The sequence below is a fragment of the Mesoplodon densirostris genome, chromosome 2 (assembly GCF_025265405.1).
Source record: "Mesoplodon densirostris isolate mMesDen1 chromosome 2, mMesDen1 primary haplotype, whole genome shotgun sequence".
Taxonomy (NCBI): domain Eukaryota; kingdom Metazoa; phylum Chordata; class Mammalia; order Artiodactyla; family Ziphiidae; genus Mesoplodon; species Mesoplodon densirostris.
This window is the reverse complement of record NC_082662.1, coordinates 90,808,235-90,831,789: the sequence shown is the minus strand read 5'-3', so window position 1 is coordinate 90,831,789 and position 23,555 is coordinate 90,808,235. Positions and strand designations below refer to the sequence as shown.

Sequence of the window (23,555 nt, the reverse complement as noted above, 5' to 3'; positions counted from 1 at the left end):
TTTAATACTATAAGCCAAACAAAAACATACCTGGGGCTGATTTGGCCAAATTTACTAGGGTTGAAATTTTGCAATTTTCACTGTTTAGCTTTCACAACATATTCAACAGATTCAAAATCAATATCTACCAAATGCCCACTAGAAAGAAGATACATATAATGAGACAATGCTTATTAAATGTTATTGTTGACACAGCAAGTACATGTGTACAAAGCTGTCTCATTAAATTTTATATGAGATTCTAGTAGTGATTAGAATTATACACAAATTACAGATCAAATCTACATCCATACCTTAATATACTATATCAAAAATAAAAACACACTTCAGGTGAAAAGAATATTTTATTTCAATACTTTAATACTGAAATCAGCTATCATACATATTCACCAACTCTTAAATTTCACTGTCCCTATCTATCTCAGAAGACAGTCAAAGTGAGATTAATAGGACGAAGCATTCTCAGCAAATCTACAACTTTCTGTACGTCATCTCCAAATTTAAGACAGTTCCTTTAATAAGTTACTGCTTATTCATTGTTCTATAATATTTATGAAATGATTAGTGCAATACATCACTGAGGTATCATTTTAAAGGCAAATACGCTATAGATTTGGATTTGTCATCCCGATTCCTTGGCACTCAATAATGTAAGTGTCTTTAGAAGCATCTTCTTCATCTTCTGATTTCTTCACAGTAAATTTAGCCTGAAACCAGAAGAGCATTTAGTATATAAATAATATGAAAAGCGATAGAGGGACGAGCCCACAACTCCAGCTTAAATAGGCAGTAGTTAATACCAAACTCATTTTATTGAAGAAGCTAGAGATACAAAGATCAAATGACTCATGAGAAATTCAGTGGCCTAGATATAAAATATTCTGTTCCAGAAGCATGGTCCTTGTTCAGAGGTATACATACCTGTGGAGTTCTGTCAGAATATACAACCTGGGCCCTACTCCATACCCACTGAATCAGAATCCCCCAGGAGTACAGCTTAAGCAAATATAAATTTTAAAATCTCAACTGTTAATAATAATGCATCTCTACTACCTACTTCTTAAAATTTTTCTAAAACATGGCACTGAAGCATTTATACTTTTTTTTATCTTGTCAAGTATCAAAATACCCTTTAAGGGCTCCCCTGGTGGCACAGTGGTTGAGAGTCTGCCTGCCGATGCAGGGGACACAGGTTCGTGCCCTGGTCCGGAAAGATCCCACATGCCGTGGAGCGGCTGGGCCCGTGAGGTATGGCCGCTAAGCCTGCGCGTCCGGAGCCTGTGCTCCACAGCGGGAGAGGCCACAACAGTGAGAGGCCCGCGTACCGCAAAAATAAATAAATAAATAAATAAATACCCTTTAGTTCCCTCAAATTTTCTGGCTAATTTAATTCCCTAAATATATATATACTATTTAAAATACCTAGTTCAGAGCAGAAAGGTAGAGGGAGGTAACAATTAACATCTTCATTCATCTTTATTGGGCTTAACGTATTTTTCACTTAACTAATTCAAGTTTGGCTTTGAAACGTTTGACCTCTATCATTATATTGTGGAAACATGATTTTTTAAAAAGCAAATGTATTCATTCTAAGAAAACTGAATAAAAATCAAAACAACTGAGTAGGCTGACTGAATTTGTGACAAAGGGATTTCAAGTATGCCTAAAGCCTTTTGATTCTCTGAAATACAATTTGAAAACCACTACTCCGAGGCCCTGTTGAACTGTAACATTTACAAATTATTCCAGTTTCAGTATTATGTGGCAGTGCGCTGACACACTGGACACTGAAAATTACTGTTGAATGAATAAACACTGAATCTGAATTCTGAGCTAGATAGACAATTTATATAGTATATATTTTTTCTCAAATTATAAGCACTATATAAATATGAAACACAGGTAACAATTATGGAAATCATTTCTAGCCTATATATAAACCTACTGAAAACTACAAAAATTTAGAGTTGGAAGGAGCCATAGAGACTACAGCACACTCTCTGACCTTACTGATGAATTATCTGCACTGAGACACAGAATGATGAACCACCTTTGCCCCAAATCACTGAGTTAAAACACAACAAAGCTGAACAAGAAACCAGAGCTAAAAATTCCAGTTGACGGCACTTTCCACTGTGTATGCACTTCAAATAACATGTGAGTGTCTACTATGTGCAAAGTACTGTAGAAAGAATGAATACAGGGCTTCCATGGGGGCACAGTGGTTAAGAATCTGCCTGCCAATGCAGGGGACACAGGTTCGATCCCTGGTCCGGGAAGATCCCACATGCCGTGGAGCAACTAAGCCCATGTGCCACAACTACTGAGCCTGTGCTCTAGAGCTCATGAGCCACAACTACTGAGCCTGCATGCTACAACTACTGAAGCCCATGCGCCTAGAGCCCATGCTCCTCAACGAGAAGCCACTGCAACGAGAAGCCCGCATACCGCAATGAAGAGTAGCCCCTGCTCGCCGCAACTAGAAAAAGCCCGCGTGCAGCAACGAAGACCCAATGCAGCAAAAAATAAATTAATTAAACAAATAAATTTATTTAAAAATAAAAGAAAAGAATGAATACAGCCTTGTCTCTGCTATCAAGAATATCACAGTCTACGTGGGGAGACAAATAGTAGTTACAAAATACAGCATAAGTAGAATAATAAAAAATACAATTAACTATCTTTTGACATCAAATATAATTTGTCTTTGCCCCCTATCAAGCCTTTTCCCACAATTTAACCAAAATCTACCTATCCTTTCTAATAACAACAAAAAAAGTACATATTATTAAGAATCATACAAATAACATGTTAGGAGTAGGGCAACCATGGCTTTGCGCTTGGTACACCTCTGTAATGCTTAATTTCTTAATACTACTGTATTTTATTTTTATAACATTTTAAAATGCTTAAGGTCGTCTTCCTTCAAAAAATTCTGAGTTATAAATTTCATAGTATTTTATAAAATTACATTATAAAGACTATGGCAAAATGGAAATATGCCACACATTACTGAAAAAAGTAAGAAATGAAGCTGCATGCATTAACTGCAAAAAAACGCAAAGAGAAACAATTTTAAGAGAGGAGGAGAATACCTAAACGTCAAGAGTGGTTTTACTGGGCTTCCCTGGTGGCGCAGTGGTTGAGAGTCCGCCTGCCGATGCAGGGGACACGGGTTCGTGCCCCGATCCCGGAAGATCCCACATGCCGCGGAGCGGCTGGGCCCGCGAGCCATGGCCGCGGAGCCTGTGTGTCCGGAGCCTGTGCTCCGCAACGGGAGAGGCCACAGCAGTGAGAGGCCCGCGTACAGCAAAAAAAAAAAAAAAAAAAAAAAGAGTGGTTTTACTGGCAAGGGGGAGTTAGGGACAGCTTTTTTCCTCTATTTTCTAAATTTTCTATAAAGAAATTAGTTTCAGATGAAATATACATGTCACTTTATTTTATTTTTTTTTTGTGGTACATGGGCCTCTCACTGTTGTGGCCTCTCCCGTTGTGGAGCACAGGCTCCGGACGTGCAGGCTCAGCAGCCATGGCTCACGGGCCTAGCCGCTCCATGGCATGTGGGATCTTCCCGGACCGGGGCATGAACCCCTGTCCCCTGCATCGGCAGGCGGACTCTCAACCACCGTGCCACCAGGGAAGCCCCATGTCACATTTTTTAAGTTAAGAATCCTGTAGAAGAGGTATAAATTTGAGTTTATTCAATGTTAAATCCTTTTTCACTAAAAATTATAAATCTAGGGAATTCCCTGGTGGTCCAGTGGTTAAGACTCAGCGCTTTCACTGCCAGGGCCCGGGTTTGATCCCTAGTCAGGGAACTAAGATCCCACAAGCCATGAAGTGCAGCCAAATTAAAAAAAAAAAAATTATAAATCTACTTTTCTGAAGCTGAAAGGACTGGTAAATGTTAGAAGTCCAGCAAATACTCTAGTCTACCCCAATAAAACCACAAGAAAATAAAACATTTAAAATTTTTATATAAATAATTTAAGTTTATAGCCCACTGCAAATCCCTTGTGATTTGATTTTATAGTTCCCATTAAAACATCTTCACTTACTGGAAGGCAGTACCACACATGAGCTTAGATGTATGCTCTCCCAGTTTGCTCAAAGCTCAGTCCTGCCACTAAGAAACTATCTTGAGCAATTAATTCCTTTGCCTCACTAGACTCATAAGTAAAATGGGATTAATAATAAATAGCCACCTAAAATGGTCATGCAGAGTGAGACAACTCAGCTTCACTGCTGAGTGAGCTCAGTGTCTGCCACATAGGAAGTATTCACCGAATGACAGCAAGTACAATTACTATTAAGTTTTCTGTTGATTAAAATGTGACTCCAAATTGGCCAAAATGAAAATCAATTACTCTTTCTGTTAGAATACTCACCTTTGCTAGTTGTTCAGCAAAATGTATAGCCGTTTGGGTATGGAGTGTAACTGGTCCTGTTTTTATTCTGGAAATTCCACTGGCTAATGCCATGAAAATGATCAGCTATTAAAAAAAGAACCAAGAAGAAAACTCTCACACATTTACTAATATTTGGGGTTAAAATTCTACTGCTTTCCATATGAAAATACTATTGATACTAGAAATCAACGTAGCCAAAAAAGAATTTCTATTTCTTTAGGTTTCCAAAAGTCTTAAGATGATACAAAACCTGTGTTACCAAAAGTCTGTGGTGTAGCACAGAAATGCTTAGTAGCAGATCTCAATATAGATTTTTAAAATTAATGTTTAAGAATATAGAGTTGAAAGTTAATAAATTTAATCAGACTATCTTTGTAAGCTATTATATATAATATGAAAGTTTCTTCCATACTCTAGAATTACAACATTTTAACACATAAATAAATACACTAATACAGAATTACTGGAGTGTAGACTAGTAAGAAGGAAGAGACTAGAAATAAGGAAAACTGTCTTAAGAAACTGGTCAAGAAATCTTGAGTAATACATTTCTAAACATAGACATCTGATTTGCTACTAAGGAGAAAAAAATATGGTAGAAAGGAAAATCTATCAAGACAGTGCACCATAAAAAGATTGTATTTGGAAATATTCACTAGCACTTCTCAATGTGAGTAGATATGTTAAGTTTGAGAGGTGTATGACACATCCAAGCAGAGATGTTGACAGGCATAAGAAATATAATGAGCATGCAGTTAAGGAGAAAGGTCTGGGCTACTGATATAAATTTAGGAGCTGTCAGCATACAGATGGTACTAAAACCATAAGACTGTACAAAATAACTGAGGGACTGAATACAGATAAACAAAAGAGGTGTGAGCCTAAGCTCAAGAGCTCTCCAAAATTTAGAAGTTGAGAAGAGGCAAACAACAATAACAAACTGGCAAAGAGACTAGAATGTAAGGCTGGCGAGACGCAAAGATAATAACAGTATTTCAGAAAGCAAGCGAAGAAAGTATTTCAAGAAGGAAGGAGTGCTCGATTGTGCCAAATGCTGTAGCCAGGTCAAGTAAGATGAGAACTGAAATTTATGGTATATACATTTCAGAAAAATACCTAAAAAATGGATTGAACTAGGACATACCAATCAGTGTCTGAAAGTCAATGACTAAAATTTATATTCAATCTAATTGCCCAGTATTTGAATCTAATAGGCTTGATGATTTTTATCCTAAAAGTGTCATTACCTGGTCTTGCAGATACTCATCCACAGCACCACCATGTCTAAGATTTGCTAACAGCATTTCAGCAGCTTCAATTCCAACCTTGTCTGCATTAACACCTACAACAGGCACAATGTAAAAAAAACTAAATTAATTATTAAGAGACAAAAAGTTTAATATATCCCAGTTAGCACTGGTGTAATCTTTTAGGCCTCTGAACTCACCCAATGCAACCTTTAGGATACGATCTTCATGTATATTTAATCTTCTGAGAGCTTAGCATATGCAAATATTTTATTAAATGTACAAGTGGAAGAAAAAACAGGCTGCTTTGGCCCTGTTTAAGAAGTACTAATTATAGGGGGACTTCCCTGGAGGTCCAGTGGTTAAGACTCCATGCTTCCACTGCAGGGGGCATGGTAGATTCTATCCCTGGTCGGAGAAGTAAGATCCCGAATGCCACAGGGCACGGCCAAAGAAAAAAAAAAAAAAGAAGTACTAATTATAAAACCAATTTACAACTAAGTTATGACCCTATACCACTACACCTTGATTTCAAAATTTTAAGTTTGCAATTCATATGTGTTACAATTAGTCAGCAGCCGATTCCATTAGAATTAAAGGATTTTTTTAAGTCAGATAATTTTCATCTAAGAACAGATAAAAATTCTCAGATCATATATCATAAAGTTTTATTCCTTTAAGATTTGAAATATTTATTTATTTATTTATTTACTGTGCCACGCAGCTTACAGCAACTTAGTTCCCCGACCAGGGATTGAACCTGTCCCCTGGCAGTGAGAGCACCGAGTCCTAACCACTGGACCACCAGGGAATTTCCTGGTATCACCTAATTTTGAAAATAAGTCAGAAAATTTATTCCCATGTTCTACTTCCTACTTCTCTACACATACCACAAATATTTGGTACAATGCTGAATACAAAATAAGTCCATCAGAAGCAGTGGAATGTCAAATGATTTTTATTTACTTTAAACTAAATGAACCCTTGGCTACAAATGAAAATGTCCTTTGAAAAATGAGAATGTGGTTATTTTTTATTTTATTTTATATTTGGAAATTCATTTGACCATATGTATGTCTTGATAAAATTTACCAGAATAGGGGAAATCAAGTTTTAACTATTTTTTCCCTTACAGCAATTATTATAATAATATAACAAATTAAACTATCTTCACATCAATCAGGTAAGTATTTACATGACTGAATGAAATGGTTTGGAATATGTATGAATCTTGACTTCTTGGGTAAACCACTTTGCCTTTTCCATTTCTTCTTCCAGATGGAGATGGAGATGATAATACCTAAGTTGCAAACTTGCTAAAATTAGAGATAATATTTATAAAGCTTCTATTACCAAGACTGTTTCATAATAAGCCATTAATAAAAATAGTTAATATTGAGTACCTACTTTGTGTGTACCATACTAAGTGATAGAAACTGGTTCCTTTGCTAAGGAGACATCAGAAAATACTCATATCTAAGAGTATTTGAGGATAAGTGCTAAGCTCTACGGTATAAACTATATATCCAATGAGATTTCAGAAAAGGAAATTATAGGTTCTAGAATAACTTGAGAAGGTTTCATGGAATATGAAGGACTTAGGGGAGACCTTGAAGAATGGCTAAAATTTGCATGGAGGATGTGAAGGAGAAGGAAGGAATTCCTGGCTTTGTATCAATAGTATCAGAGAGCAGTAGACAGACACACTAAGGTTTCTCAAGGTTTCTCTGTCTAGGGGCAAAGTATTTCTCAGAGCCATTCACATTCCTTCCTACCCAGCCGCCCTGAGAGCGAATAATGGTATGAATGGATCTAACATAATTACCACCTATTACTAGCAGTCTGTGACAACTGAACAAAATGAAGTAAATATGAGAATTTTTCTTATTAGTATTATGTTCTAAACAAAAGAGCAAAATCCTAGTTTCTTCTGAAAACTTAAGGCTTTTCTGATAAATACTCTTCTGATATTCTAGAGGTTTCTTAAAACGGTCTCAATTTTGATGGTTTATAACAAATTAAAATGAATATTCAATGATTTCGGGTTTCTTCTAGCTTATTAAAAGGACAAAACTATAAAATATTTATCAGGCTGAACAGAGAAAGCTAAAGGACTGATTATAGCATCAGAGAGATGCCATGAATTACCACATATACTGAAGAAGGAAAAAAGTGCTTACTACAAGCTAGGCAGTTTCCGTACATAAGAAACAGGATTGATAAACCAGAGTCATAATTCATCTTAGCAAATTGATTTGTCCCATAGTAAAGAACACTAACTGAAAGACGAGAAATCAACGAATACACAGATATTCAACTATGTAAAGACAAATACATTCTGTCCATACAGCAATCATATAAAGTTGGAAGGGATTCTTATACATAGATAATGGTCCAATCTCATTTTTCAGATAAGGAAAGCCCAGAGTCACTATGTAAGATAATGACAGACATAGGACCAAAACTTAGGTCTTCTTGCTCTCAGTTTAGTGCTCTCTGTTCTAATACACTGCCTCCATCTAAAACTGCAAGATTCCCTCAAAAAAAAAAAAAAAAAAAAAAAACACACAAACAAACCTCACCTTTGCAACAGGATTAAAGAATGTTATAACTGGAAGGATTTCAGAGATTCTTCAGGCTAACTCTCTCACTCAATAGATAAGGAAACTAAGGTCAAAATAGTTTTAGTAACTGAGACAATGACAAAAACATGACTAGTTACAACTTACTGCTTCTAATACATATGGTGGTGTGCACAACCAGCCAATGTTGCTTCTGATAATAACGCTTAAACATTAGGATTCAGAGACTAGTAATTTTCTAGTTAATTTAAATCAGAAATAAAAAGGGGATCTGGATAATGGGATCCATGACATTCTCTGAGATGCTTAATATATAGACTACCTAGACTAAGAGAGAAGACCCCAAGGTCTTTGCATTTGCTAATGACATCTCCTTTGACTTAAGTGCCTGACAGGAAACAAGGGCAGGCGCCAGAAGGAGTCAGGCAACCTCAGTAAGTGTGCTGCTCTATCCTCTATTCCCTCCTACCACTATAAGTCTAAAAATAAGTACTGTGCATTCTACATGAGCGTTGTCCAAAGACAACTTCAAAGTAAAAACTCTCATATGACAAAGCGAAAAAAAATGTTTATGGAATATTAGGAAAGAAACTTTTTCAGGGCTGGCAGTAAAGTTAATTCCAAGTATTGCTCATAACAGAGTAACAGTCCCTTCATGATGTCAATACAACATATCCAAAACTATCTTCTACCCTGGCAAACTAACTCTACCTCCCATATTCACAAGTTTTAAGTATTTCCAGTTACCCAAATTAGAAATCTAGAAGGTCATTACACTGCATTCCTTACCCCCACTTCCAGCTGATCACCAAATTGTCTATTCACCCTCCTAAATACCCTTATATCAGTACTCATCTCTCTAGACTCAGTCCCTGCATTCCTTGGTGTAGGTCCTCACCATTTCTGACCTGAATTGCTGTTAACAGACTCTTGTCTTCCTGCTTCCTCTAATCCTCTACACAGCTATCAGACTTACTTCCAAAGACCTGGAATTACATCCCTCCTTAAAATCTTTATGTTTTCAGGATGAAACCCAAACTCCTTTATATGGCCTATAAAGCCCTTCAAAAATCTGTTGACCTCTCTAACCTCATTCTCTGCATTGACCCAGATCCTGTACTCATCACATATGGTTCTAGTTGTCCAAACACAGAACTACAATTTTATGTCGGCACTTTCCTTTGTCCTTCTTCCTCAGCTCTCACTTTTCTATCTGGCTAACTTCTACTTATCTACAGAACCCACTGGAGGATCACTGAATGGCACAAGACAGATTTGGGGTCAATCAGCCCCTAAAGAATAAGCTGTTCTTCTCCTGTGTCCCTATGGTGCCCTGGGGATAGAACAATCACAGCACTGGTCTGTCTCCTCTGCCAGACTAAGCCAGGAGGCAGAAATGGTGACTCTTACTTCTGAATCCTTCATACATAGTACCTGGCACATCTTGGTACCCAACGATAATACAAACAAACTGAACTCACATTCCACCCAATGCCTGCCAAGCACTTACTACTTGTAACATAGGGTCCTAGTCTCTGCTTCATATTTTGCATTATCTCTGCCCTCTCAAGACTTAAAGATATTGCATGTAGTGGCTCACTGATCCATGTTGATTCCTCACTGCACCTAACAAGTAATGAGTATACACTAAATATATGTTTTCTCAAATTTTATACTACCTTAGAGAGCTCGTTCAAACAGATTCCTGGGCCCCACTCTCAAAGATTCTAATCTGATACATGAGGTTGGCCCCAAAATTGGTATTTCCAGCAAACTCTCAGATGATATCAACATGCTACATGTCTGCCAACCACACATTGAACAGCACAGTTTTAAACAGAATTCATTTATATCCAGTCAACCAAAGGTGTTGATTTTACCTATTCTATTACACTGGTTAGATCTGACACCCAACTGTATCTAGATCAACCAACTGAGCAGACTAAAATTACCTGAAGTTTTTGTATTCAGCAGTAATAACGTGGTTAAATGGCATAGCGAGGGTAAGCATCTTTTAAAGATGCTACAAAGTAGGAATAAAGCAATCAACTGCCACACGAACAGTGAAAAGTTCAATTAGAAGTTGTCTCAATGGCAAAAGTAACTTTAAATACTAACCAACAGATGCATACATGTATCTACTCTCCCAAATATACCAAATACTACAGAAATTTCCCTTTCACAAAAACATTCAGTATTTTGAAATCAACACTGTAATAACTGATGCAGGGAAGAACCATCAACAGATGCTAAAACCACTGGATGAAAGTTGTATTGAGACAGGATAATCAGATGGTGTCAAAGTATTATCCCAGAGTATTTATTAATTATAAAGGGAAAAGGGGGAATTCGCTGGTGGTCCAGTGGTTAGGACTCCGTGCTTCTACTGCAAGGGGCACCGGTTCAATCCCTGGTCGAGGAACTAAGATCCCACATGCTGTGAAGCATGGTAGAGATAGACAGGCAGGCAGACAGACAGATAGGTAGGTAGATAAATAAATAAATAAGGAACCTTTATAGCAGACAGACCTGGAGAACACCACCTTAACCAAGTGATCAGTCAGCTGTACTGATAAAGGGCATACTGACATTACGTGCACCCTGATGTGATACAATAGAATGTACACAAAATCACCTGTGCAATATTCTTACTAAAAATGTTTAACCTGAATAAATCTAATCATGAGATAATCAGACAAATTCAAATTGTGGAAAATCCTATGAGAAAATGGCCTGGACTTTTCAAAATGTAAATATCATGAAAGGAAAAAAAAGGTGAAGAGACTATTCTGTGGTTTAAAAAAAAAAAAACTAAACAGACATGGCAACTAAATGCTGTGTGTGCTCAAAAACAAACAAACAAGCAAACAAAAAACCCCATACTGCTCTAAAGAATATTTTGGAGGTATCTGGTTACGTCTGAATATAATAGACAGGGAACTTCCCTGGCAGTCCAGTGGTTAAGACTTCACCTTCCAATGCAGGGGGTGAGGGATCAATCCCTGGTCAGGGAGCTAAGATCCCACATGCCTCACGGCCAAAAAGCCAAAAAATAAAAACAGAAGCAATACTGTAACAAATTAAATAGAGACTTTAAAAATGGTCCACATCAAAAAAAAAATCTTAAAAAAATACATATATAATAGACAGATTCTTTGGGTATAAAAACGGTAATGTGAAAATGCAGATATTATTCTTTGGATGGACATGCTGCAGTATTCAGGGGTGAGAATTGGTACCTGCAACTTGCATAGAGATGGTTCAGAAACACACACAACATGTAGCTAAATGTTCATAACCAGTGAATCTAGGCAAACAGTTTATGGATATTCACTAATCATTCAACTTCTCTGTAAGTTTGAAAATTTTAAAAGTATAAAGTTGGGGGAAAGACTGAAACTTTAATTGACTCTAAAATAGAATCAGTTAACCATATCCTTTCAAACTTGTTATCCATCATTCTACAAAATCCTAATCCTGACAGATAATTAAAGAATTGTACAGTAGCACTGAGAACAGTGGACCCCCTTCATTTAGCTATACCTCGTTTACCAAGCGATGATCCAGCGAACAAACAGCCAGTGGATGTCTCAGCAATAATGCTATATAGGGAAAAAAAAAAGTATTACTATCTATGCTATAAATATTCCAAAATTACATGCAAATACAACACAGGAGAACAGTGACTATTAAATAAGCAGAATTAGGTCTGGCTAGTATATTACAAAAGTCTTCATACAGAGAGCAAGCAGCATGATTAGCATTCTCCATCTTCATCAGGGTATGAGTATCTTTCAGCACTTTGGACAAGAAGTCACACTAGATTCTAATCCACTCACAGGTAAGGAATGGCCCTTCCAGAAGTCTTGTCATCAGCACTAAGGGGTACCATTTCAAAGGCATACTGCACTCATTATCTTAAATGAAAAGGTCTTTCTACAGAGATGTTTGGTTTTGTTTTATAGTTTTTAGATAGTATTATCATACAAAGAAAATGCATTTACTTTAAACCCTTTAATAGAAAATCTGAAAAAGAGAGCTTAAATTTAAATATCTGCAAAAGATACTTTTATTCTTCAAAAATATTAAAGCATTTTTATAACACTTAAGTCAATAACTACTAAATGGATTAATATACTATATTTCTTTTTTAAATAGATCTTTGCCGTATCTAATATTTACTTGTAAACTGATTTCACATTTGAGATATAGAAAAGCAACTGGAAATATTTCTCTTAGGATCATCTTCAAAGGCTAACTTCTGATTAGCTTAAACATTTAAGTTCGCTATATAAACAAAAAGGCTCTTATAATGTAATAAAAGGTAAACCATCCTCAGGAAAAAAATTCAGAATAAAATAATCATCATAATTCATCATACTGTTGTTTAGATAGGAATGCCCTTAAAAATATATCTTCTTAAAACTACAAATTTAAATTAAAAAAAATGACAAATCTTTAATTAAAATAGAATAATTATTTCAGGGCTCTCTCAACCAACATCTAGGAAAAAGTATATTGTCTCACATTATTCCATTTCCATTGCCAAAAGCTTGGTCTTTAGGTTCCTGAACAGGCTGGATGTTAACATACAGATCTCTAATCTCCTTTCTGATGCATCTTACGGCTGCCGCTGCCATATCTTTTGCTACCTATTTTGGCAAGACAAAAAAATAGAATAAAATAAATTAATGATTATTTTTACAGTTGCTTTCAAGCCTTCACAAACATATAATTAATAACTTTTACATGCATCATATAAAAACACAATTTTTAACAGTAGAGAACACAGAATTTTAAGAAAAATTTAATGAAGATTTATTTAAAAATTAAGTTCTTTCAATAATTTCAAAATTTAGATGATATAATACTTATCAAGACATGCACACACTTCTAAGATCATCTAGACAACTTTATTTTTTTATTACTTTTTTATTTTTTAAAATTTTTATTGGAGTATAGTTGATTTACAATGTTGTGTTAGTTTCAGGTATACAGTAAAGTGAATTAGATAGCTTACTTTAAATGGCAAAACACCAGCAACAAAAGCTCTTCCATATATCTTAGTCACAGAGCCACGGTCAGTTAAATTTATTGGGTTCAACTGTTTAACTGGTGACATTCGGATAATCACTTCACCACCTCCTTTTGGGTAGTAGCCCCTATGAAAAGTATCATAAATACATAAACTGATTGCACGACAAAAATAAAGCTCAATATTTACAATAAAATAACATGTGAGTGATATCCAACTATATAATTCATATTTGAAACTTCCAAATAATGTTTTATATCTGTGTTGTCCAATATGGTAGACTCAAGCTACATGTGAATGAATGAATATTAATTAATTAATTAATTAATTAATTATTTAGGCCACACAGCTTGCAGGATCTTAGTTCCCCAACCAGGGATTGAGCCCACGCCCTCAGCAGTGAAAGTGCAGAGTCTTAACCACTGGACCACCTGGGAATTCTCTATTTAAATTTAAATTTAATAAAATTTAAAACTTAACTCCCCAATCCTACTAGCCACATTTCAAGTGCTCAATAGTCATATGTATCAAGTGACTACCATCCTGGACAGATAAGGAACATTTTCCTCAGTACAGAAAGTTCTATTCAACAGTGCTGTTTTAGACTTAAGCTACTTAATGGTAGGAGCTTGGTCTATTTTGTTCCTGCTATATTCCAGTGCCTAAAACAATGTCTGGCACATAGTAGGTGCTCAATAAATATATGATGAATATTTAGTAGCTGAACCACTAATAAAATTTTAACTCAAATATTTAGTGTCACTTATTCTACAGAGATGCTGAGAACACACAGATGAGAATGACAATGCTCTTATCCACAAAGAACTCCCCATCTGGTAAGATGGGGCTCCACATATAATCTACTAGGACACAAGCCAGGCTGTAAGGAGGACTACAAGAGAGATGTAAATAGGAACTCCAACTGAGGCACAATCACTGACAATTCACATAAGAAATTACAAGTTTCATTTTCAGAAAATGTAGGATTTCCAATTTTTAGGAGAGCAGGGGAAGAAAAACATGAACAAAGATATGGAAGTCTGAAGGCACAAAGTATGTTTAGGGAATGGCAGCAATCATGTAGCTAGAATATATGGAGGGGAGGGAGGATAAAGCTAGAAAGGTAAATTGGAATAAGATTGCAAATCACTTAAATGCCACACCAAGAAATATGGCCTTTTTACTATGTGGCCTTACAGAGGGAAGGGAAGCCTTACAGAGAAATAACCTGAATGCCCAACATGTCTCTAAGAAAAATAATTCTGGTTGCTCTGTGGAAGAGAATCCCTTTTACGACCCTGCAGTGCCCATTCCAGTTGTCTGCACACAGTGAGCATTCTGTCTGTGGTGAGCAGGGATAATTCCAGATATGAAGGTGCCTCAGTGTAGCAATTCCCTTTCAAGTCCCCAAGCCTCTGCTGCTTATTGTTTTTAAGCCACAAAGTACTATTATTTCCTATAAGATATGTATTAAGTGGGTTACAGAATGACAGTTCTCCAAGATCTAACTTTTCCACTATTTTTAGCACAAGTAGTGGGTCAAAGGGTTAAGAAATAAGTAACTTACCTCATTTTAATGTCACAGTTAAATGTGAAACCAAATTTTTCAACAATTGGCTTGAAAACCTGAAAAAATCAGTTTATTGTAACTTTAATCACCAATATTCACTGTCAACAAGCATATTTAGTAAACAAAAGTGCTCTGCACTGAAGTAGTAATGAGGCACCATGGATAAACAGTGATATAAAAATGCGTAGGCTAGTTCTATTTTTCAAATAAAATAACTGACATGTAGCTAAAATTAAAAGTTTAACATTTAATTAATCAGAGCTGTGCAAGTCTATCTAATGAAAAAAAAAAAATCAGAACTCAGGAAACTTGATCCGAGCAGTTTTTAACTCCAGAGGCCAGTATTTCCTAACCTTCTCAATACAGTGTACCGTAAGAAATTAGGGGGTGTTGAATAGCATTCCATTCTGCGTTCTCAGTTTTTTTTTATATAGTTGATATCTCACCGCATACACAACGTTTTATACATTTTTCCCCATTTAACATTATAAACAAAAGCATTTTCCCAACATTATAAAATTCCTCCTAAAAAATATTTAACGACTTCATGGTATTCTAGCATAATTTACCTAACCACTGTCCAAGTTTTCATTATTACATAATTATGTATATTATATAACAATAATTATAGTATATAATGCTCTGCTCCAATACCTTTAACGTTATCTTTTGCTGCATTTTGCAATATTTAATTAGGGTCATTTCCTTGAAGTGGTATTACGAGGTGAAGAGAGATTAACTTTCATTATACATCCTATCAAACTGAATTTTAAAAGACTGTACCACCTATTAAAATGGCAAAAAAATTTTTAACTGAAACCTGAGACTATCAAGCGCTGGGGAGGATGAAGAAGAGCTGAAACTCTCCTACAGTGCTGGTGAAAATGCAAAACAATGCAGCCACGTTGTATGCCAAAACAATTTGGCAGTTTCTCAATAAAGTTAGACATAAACTTACGATTACAACTGAGCAACCCCTCTATAGGTATTTACCCAAGACAAATAAAAACTTACATTCAGACAGAAAAACCTGTATGTGTTTATAGTGGCTTTACTCATACTTGCCAAAAACCGGAAACAGTCCCAGTGTCCTTCAACTGATGAATGGATAAACTGGTACTGATAAACAAACATCCATATAATAGAACACTACTTAGCTTTTATTTCTGATACAGGCAACATGGATGACTCTCAGATGTTTTTTTTTTTAAATTAATTAATTTATTTATTTTTTGGCTGTGTTGGGTCTTCGTTTCTGTGCGAGGGCTTTCTCTAGTTGCGGCAAGCGGGGGCCACTCTTCATCGCGGTGCACGGGCCTCTCACTGTCGCGGCCTCTCTTGTTGCAGAGCACAGGCTTCAGATGCACAGGCTCAGTAGTTGTGGCTCACGGGCCTAGTTGCTCCGTGGCATGTGGGATCTTCCCGGACCAGGGCTCGAACCCATGTCCCCTGCATTGGCAGGCAGATTCTCAACCACTGCGCCACCAGGGAAGCCCTCAGATGAACTTTTAAAAATTTATTTTATTACAGTATAGTTGATTTACAATGTTGTGTTACTTTCTAGTATACAGCAAAATGATGCAGTGATGGGACTTCCCTGGTGGTGCAGTGGTTGAGAATCTGCCTGCCAATGCAGGGGACACGGGTTTGAACCCTGGTCCGGGAAGATCCCACATGCCGCGGAGCAACAAAGCCCGTGTACCACAACTACTGCACCTGTGCTCTAGAGCCCACGAGCCACAACTACTGAGCCCATGTGCCACAACTACTGAAGCCCGCGGGCCTAGAGCCTGTGCTCCGCTACGAGAGAAGCCACCGTGATGAGAAGCCTGCACACCACAACGAAGAGTAGCCCCTGCTCACCACAACTAGAGAAAGCCTGCGTGCAGCAACAAAGACCCGAGGAGGCAAGCATAAAATAAATAAATAAATTTATTTATTTAAAAAAATGATTCAGTTATACATATATATGCATTCTTTTTCATATTCTTTTCCATTATGGTCTATCACAGTCGGACCTTGTTGTTTATTCATTCTATTATATAATAGTTTGCATCTGCTAACCCCAGACTACCAATCCATCCCTCCCCCATCCTACTCCCCCTAATCAGATGTATTGTAAGTGAAAAAAACAGACTCAACAGGCTATATACAGTATTATTCTTTTATATGACATTCTGAAAAAAAGGCAGAACTATGAGAGAAAACAAATCACTGACTGCCAGGGGTGGAGGGGTGGGATTGACTACAAAGAGGGATAACGGAATTTTCTACAGTAATTCTCTATCTTGATTGTGGTGGCTGGTTCACAATCATACACCAGAAATCACAGAACTATACACTACGAAGGGTGAATTTTAGTATAAATAACCACACCTCAATAAACCTGGAGAAAAAAAGATGATACCACTTTTCTCTCCCACTAGTTGTATAAGCATGCCAATACTGAATTTTATCATTCTAAAAATTTATAGTCAAAACATGGTATTTAATTATTTTTTTAAATTTTATTTTATTGTGGTAAGAATATTTAACATGAGATTTATTTTAAGAGTACAACACAATATTGTTGACTATAGTTACAATGTGTACAACAGATCTCTAGAGTTCATTTATCTTACTGACTGAAAATTTATGAACGATGATTATTAACTCCCCAATTTCCCCCTTCCCCTAACCAGCATTCCATTCTTTGATTCCATGAATTTGACTACTTTAGATATCTTATATAAGTGGAATCATGCCAGTACTGTCTTTATGTGACTGGCTCATTTCACTTAGCACAATGTCCTCAAAGTTCAACTGTGTTGTCACATATTCTAAAATTTCTTTTTTTTTTTTAAGGCTAAATAGTAATCCATTGTATGTATATACCACATTTTCTTTATCCTTTCATCCATCAATGGACATTTAGGTTATTTCCACATCTTGGCTATTATGAATAGTGTTGCAATGAACATGGGAATGGTAATATCTCTTGGAGATTCTGATTTCAACTCTTTAGGATAATACCTAGAAGTGGGATTGCTGGATTATATTGTAGTTGTATTTTTAATTTTTTTGAGGAACCTCCATACTGTTTTCCATAGTTGTTGCGCCGTTTTGCATTCCCATCAACAGTGTGCAAGCGTTCCAATTTCTCCACATCCTCACCAATCCTGTCAAACATAGTATTTAATTCTTACTTTGAGTTTTTCTTCCAAATCATAATCCCTGTTTTCAGAAAATAACAGACTTACATGATAAGTAATATAATATACATACAAGTAATATAATGTATATAATAACTGAGGCTTTTTAAAGAATTCACCATGAGCACAGTTCTAAGATACAACACACAATCTAAAATAATTATCCTCTCCCACAACAGAATGAGACACCATTAAGAAATTAAACAGCTATGTACACAAAAACACTCAGGATATATTTAAATAGAGAATGGAGACTCAGAAGACTATGTGAGATCATCTTAGTTTATCAACAGCAACAAAAGCCCTTACCATGGCTGTGTAATCAATCTGTGGTGCCATTTCAGCATTAGTTCCACCTTTCAAACGAAGTTCTGATGGACAAGCAGCAAAGAGAGCACAGGGCATTGAGACCTGCATCAAGAGGCATACACTCCTAAGGAGAAGGCAGAACAGGCTTAGTTGCATTTTCTTTTTAAAGTCTCAAGAAAGAGACATAACTACATATCACCATTAGCTGAATCACAGACAACTGAGAAGGCAGGTACACGCCCTCAAGTTTAAAGTTAAAAAACACTCCAGTGACTGAATGATAACATCCGATTAGTATTTCGCAGTAGAGGGAACTGGCCTTAAGTGATAAGCAAATCTGGGTTTGAATCCAATACTAAATACATTAGCTGTGTGATCTCAGGTAAGTTCTAACACTTTTCTTTACCTTACAAAGAAATAAAAAAAAATTTTTAATTAAAGCATCTTTACAACATTTTTATAAAAGGATTCTTAAAAGTAATAGTTTATGAAAATGCATTCAAAACCATCAAGGTCTAGAAATATTCTAATGATTGTATCTGAGTCTCCACCATGCAGAAGGCATCGTTCCAGATATTAAGATACAGTTCCTACCATGGTGGCATTTGTGGTATGATAGAGTAATGTTTTACAAAGACAGATAGCCAAATATTTTACATGGAAAAAACCGTTAAGGAGATAATCCTTACCATAACTCACCTCTGTTTGGTCCTTATAGTCAAATAATGTGAGAAATCACAAGAAATAATTATAGAATATGTAGCATTTTATAAAATGAAATGGTCAGATTTTCTAAATGAGCTGTTATCTCCCTTCTCCAAAGTCAAGGGAAAACAATCATATTAATACATAGACTGTAGTTTGAAAAGGAGGGCAACATAGCCTCTACATACCAAAAGATAGCCTTTACTTAACTTTCTTATAGCAATGATGCATGTGTACTGAATTAGACAGTCTCTATCACTGATAATGCATTTCATTAATTCAGTAAATACTTATTGACTGTATAATGTGTTAGGCATTATAAGAGAAAATGCATACAATATAATCCTTGTTCTCAGGAATTGAGCCTAGGAGCAAGTGAAAAAAACCTGGAAATGTTCAGTTTACTACAAACCATAGGTTTACAACTACTGAACTTCTGTTTATTCCCTGAGAAACCCAACACAGCTAAAGTGTCTCTCTTCCATTCAATAAAATCAGATTCAAGAAGACTAAAGAAAACCTTAATTTTAGAAGAGTAAGGAATTGCAAAGACAAAGGTAGACATGAGAAAACACATGGTACTGTAATCACAGTTAGGGATGAAAATGTTAGAATTCAAATAAATAAGATGCCTTTTCTTACTAGGAACAATCTTGTTTGAGTCTACTGAATGGAGCTGGATTACCAACCTTAAACTCACTGTCCATACATTCTAGTGGATTAGAAGCCAGAAGGCCTAGATTCTAATTCTAGCTCTGACCCTGACTCTATGACCTCTGGTTAATCACTTAACACCAGAGGGTCTTCACTCTCTCATTCACAAAGTGGAGGAAGGGTTGGAACACATGGTTTCTATCTTCTCTCCTGTAGCTTCAAAATTCTATGATTCTGTGTTAGTTAATTTTTAGACAGCTGATTAACTATAACTTTTCCCCCCTTTTGTACCAGAGAATGCCCAAAATAATAAGCTGACTATAAAGATACCTCAAAATGTTTTAATCTCCTTAAGAAAGTTCTTATTTGGCAAACTTCACCTTAGGCCTAGCAGCAAGCCCCTTTTAGCAGAAGTCTATTCACATCATAACTCAAATCTCAATCGTCACTAAACATTTTAAGCTTAAAAAAAATCGTAATTTTTTGAAACAGTCATTTCTGAAACAAACTGGCATTGGGTTTACAGTACTATTTCTTACTTTACCAGATTTCCTAGTAAATGGATAGGATTTTGGTAAAAGGATGCTGCTTACAATAACAATCAGCCAATAACACAGAAAACACAAAAATTTCTCTCCATGTTTTATCAATAGAAGGAAGGATAAAGGAAAAGGAAGGGATAAAGGCTCAATTTAATTGTTAAATATCCAGTTTTCAATGGGGAGAAAAAGCCAAGATCATATATAAAAATTTCTAAATAGGGTTGTATAAGTATCTATTAAAAGATAACAAAAATACCTAGGGCTTCCCTGGTGGCGCAGTGGTTGAGAGTCCGCCTGCCGATGCAGGGGACACGGGTTCGTGCCCCAGTCCGGGAAGATCCCACATGCCGTGGAGCGGCTGGGCCCGTGAGCCATGGCCACTGAGCCTGCACGTCCAAAGCCTTTGCTCCGCAACGGGAGAGGCCACAACAGTGAGAGGCCCGCGTACCACAAAAAAAAAAAAAAAAAAAAAAAAAAAAAAAATACCTAGACTAAAAGTAGAAGATGGCTCATAATTTGCTGTAAGCCAAGAACTAAATATTCTACACCACAAAGACTACCATCACTATAGAGCACGAAACTACAGCTGTTTTCAGATATTCATTTTCTAAGTAATAAAACTAAAGAAACAAATATGCTATACTACACATGTGAGAAAATTCTAGATAGGTATAGCAACAGCTACAATTAGGAAGCAATTAGGTATCTGAAACTTTACACAGTCTCTAACCCTAAAAGGTAAGAGTTTTATCTCCTTTTTAAAAGTGAGGAAACTAAAGCTTCAAAGAGGTTAAGCAACTTGTCCAGTAAGTGGTAGTACCTGCATGTGCATCCAGGTCTAATTCCAAAACCCATACTTAAATGGAATGTAAGTGACACATACCCTGCTGTCTTGGTATCTGCTGTGTGGACTCCACCTTTGATCTTCTCTGGCGTAAACATTATTTCTGTTGAGCCGATTTCTGCCCCCTCCAGTTGCCCATCACAGAAATCTCGAATCATTTCCAGTCCAGATAAATGCTGAGGCCTTCAGGTCATAATACTGCATCAAAACGTGTGCATTCAGACTGCCTATATCCCCACTTATTATGACACATTTATAAAACTTCAATGGCAAGAAAACAGCAAGCTCTAACCATAGTAAGTGCCAGAGCTTCCTTTTGGCTTTTTATGCACGTAGACTACCTGCTGGTAGGCATTATTTTAAGGGTTCCTTCCAGACCAGTTATTTTAACTATAAACATATATGCTGATAATATTGTTGCAAATCAGAAGTACGCAAAAGAGGAAAACTAATAAAACTAAGTGCCACCAGTCTCACTTGCATTTCACTGAATAATCTATGATACCTGCATGGGCTGAACTGTGTTCCTCTAAAATTCATATGTTGAAGTACCTCACAATGTGACTGTATTTAGAAATAGGACCTCTGAAGGGATGATTAAGTTAAAAGAGGCAGTCAGGAGTGAGCTGTAACCCACTCTCACTGGTGTCCTTACAAAAAGAGAAGATTAGGACATACCAGGGGTGCGCATGCACAGAGGGATGAGCATGGGAAGAGGGGGCAAGAGGGTGGTCACCTCTAAGCCAAGGAGAGAGGCCTGAAACAGAATCTTCCCTTATGGCCCTCAGAGGAAACCAATCCTACCAGCACCTTGATCTTGGACTTCCAGCTTCCAGAATTGTGCAAAAATAAATTTCTGTCGTTTAGACCACCTAGTCTGTGGTATTTTGTTATGGCAGCCCTAGCAAACTAATAAAATACCTCACACAGCCTTAATGAATTAATTTCCCTATTGATGAAATGGGTTACTACTGCAAACTACTGCTGTGACAGAGAATTATTGTTCACACATATCAGTAATTGCTTTTTAATAATTTCAACATGGAGTGTGGATAAAAGACTAAGAGATAGTTGATCCATTAGAATGAAATATATACAAAATACAAGTACAAGGAATCAGTCTGTCTTCCCCCTGGGTCCTCTTCTAACAGGTGCATATACCTGACACTTAAAATAGTGGCATGCCTAGCTTCCCAGACAGAAGAAACAAGGTCAACTGTCAACATTTTTCCCTCTCCTACAACTGATAATCCTGGTCGTATCCACAGATTCCTAGAGGTCTGAATGAAAGCTGGAATGACACATCTCAGGGTCCTTATGAGACTAAAACGTGCGGCAGCAGAAAATGCACTGGTTAAAAAGTGGGGTTTCCTCCGGCCCTAGAGGCTGTTCTGCCCTGATCTACCTTGCCCGCTGCTACGAGCTCTCCGGGTACTTGGAATGCTCGATGAGGCGGGGAAACCGTTTAAAAGATAACTCATTAGGAAACGAGACAACTCTAGCCAAATAGCGAAAACATGGGCCTATTTTCTGAACTTTCCCCTTGAAACTTTCAAGGGCGCACAAGCCCGGCTACGGCTAACCGCCCAGCCCGGAACACCATCCCGCGGCCTCTGCGGCCCGGCTGCAGAGTCCTCAACCCTGGGGCCGCCGGATCTTCCCAGCATCACCGCCGGGCTCCAGATTCCCAGCCCCAAAACCCGCCCCCCATTCCCCAATGGCCTGTCCCCCGCCCCGAGCCCCCAGCCCGCTCTCCACCCTCCAGTCTCGCCGCCTGGTTCCCCGATTTACCTAAGGCCCGGCGTGCTGCGGCCTGCTCGGATCTTCTGCACCCTCAAGGGGAGGCCCAGGAGACAGCTCAGAGCCGTAGACACCCTCAAGATCTGCCCGCCCTAGTGCGGAGAGAATAGAGAGAACATCAGATGGGCAAGCTCTGTGCCGCAGCCCGGACTGCAGCCGCAACCCGCCAGGCCTCGGGGTCAGCACTCACCCCTTCCATGATGCTGCCGTCCACCTCGACCCGCGGGCCCGCCATGGGGGGCGTCCTGGGGCCTGGCCAACCGCGACTCAGCCTCGGCCCGAGCGGGAACAACAGGAGACGCAGGGTCCTGCTTCGCAGCTCCAGAGACGCGGTCCTCACTCTGGGCCGCAGGGCTCCGCGTAAAGGCGGAGGACGCGCCGGTTCCGGGAACGCCCCACCCAAACCAAGCCGCTCTGCGTGCAGAAGCCGGGTTCGCCCGGCCTACAGCCAGGGCGCATGCGTGCCGCGCGGCGCTTAAAGAGGCAGCGCCCATAAAATTCCGGCAAATCGGAAGCTGTCCAGCAGGAGGGGTCGTGGCCGGGGAGGTTCCCTGGAACGTGGAAGGAAATGTGTCTCTGGAAGACTTGAGCCCTGAACACAGCAAAACACGCAGATTGCCGAAAGCCTCCCTTTCAACTCTAGTCAGATCCTCCAGTTGTCTCGCAG

General features: G+C 37.8%; 1 protein-coding gene across 1 annotated transcript; it reads right to left on the bottom strand.

Moving 5' to 3' along the window:
- Positions 1-355: 355 nt before the first annotated feature.
- RTCA (RNA 3'-terminal phosphate cyclase) lies at positions 356-23,327 on the bottom strand. Its single transcript, XM_060085669.1, has 11 exons — positions 23,079-23,327; positions 22,880-22,980; positions 21,128-21,271; positions 18,344-18,467; positions 14,841-14,899; positions 13,259-13,400; positions 12,766-12,890; positions 11,782-11,840; positions 5,657-5,751; positions 4,389-4,493; positions 356-707 (listed from the first exon to the last, which is right to left on the bottom strand). Exons 1-11 carry the CDS (start codon positions 23,121-23,123, stop codon positions 606-608), a joined length of 1,101 nt encoding a protein of 366 aa, XP_059941652.1. The 5' UTR covers positions 23,124-23,327; the 3' UTR covers positions 356-605.
- Positions 23,328-23,555: the final 228 nt, after the last annotated feature.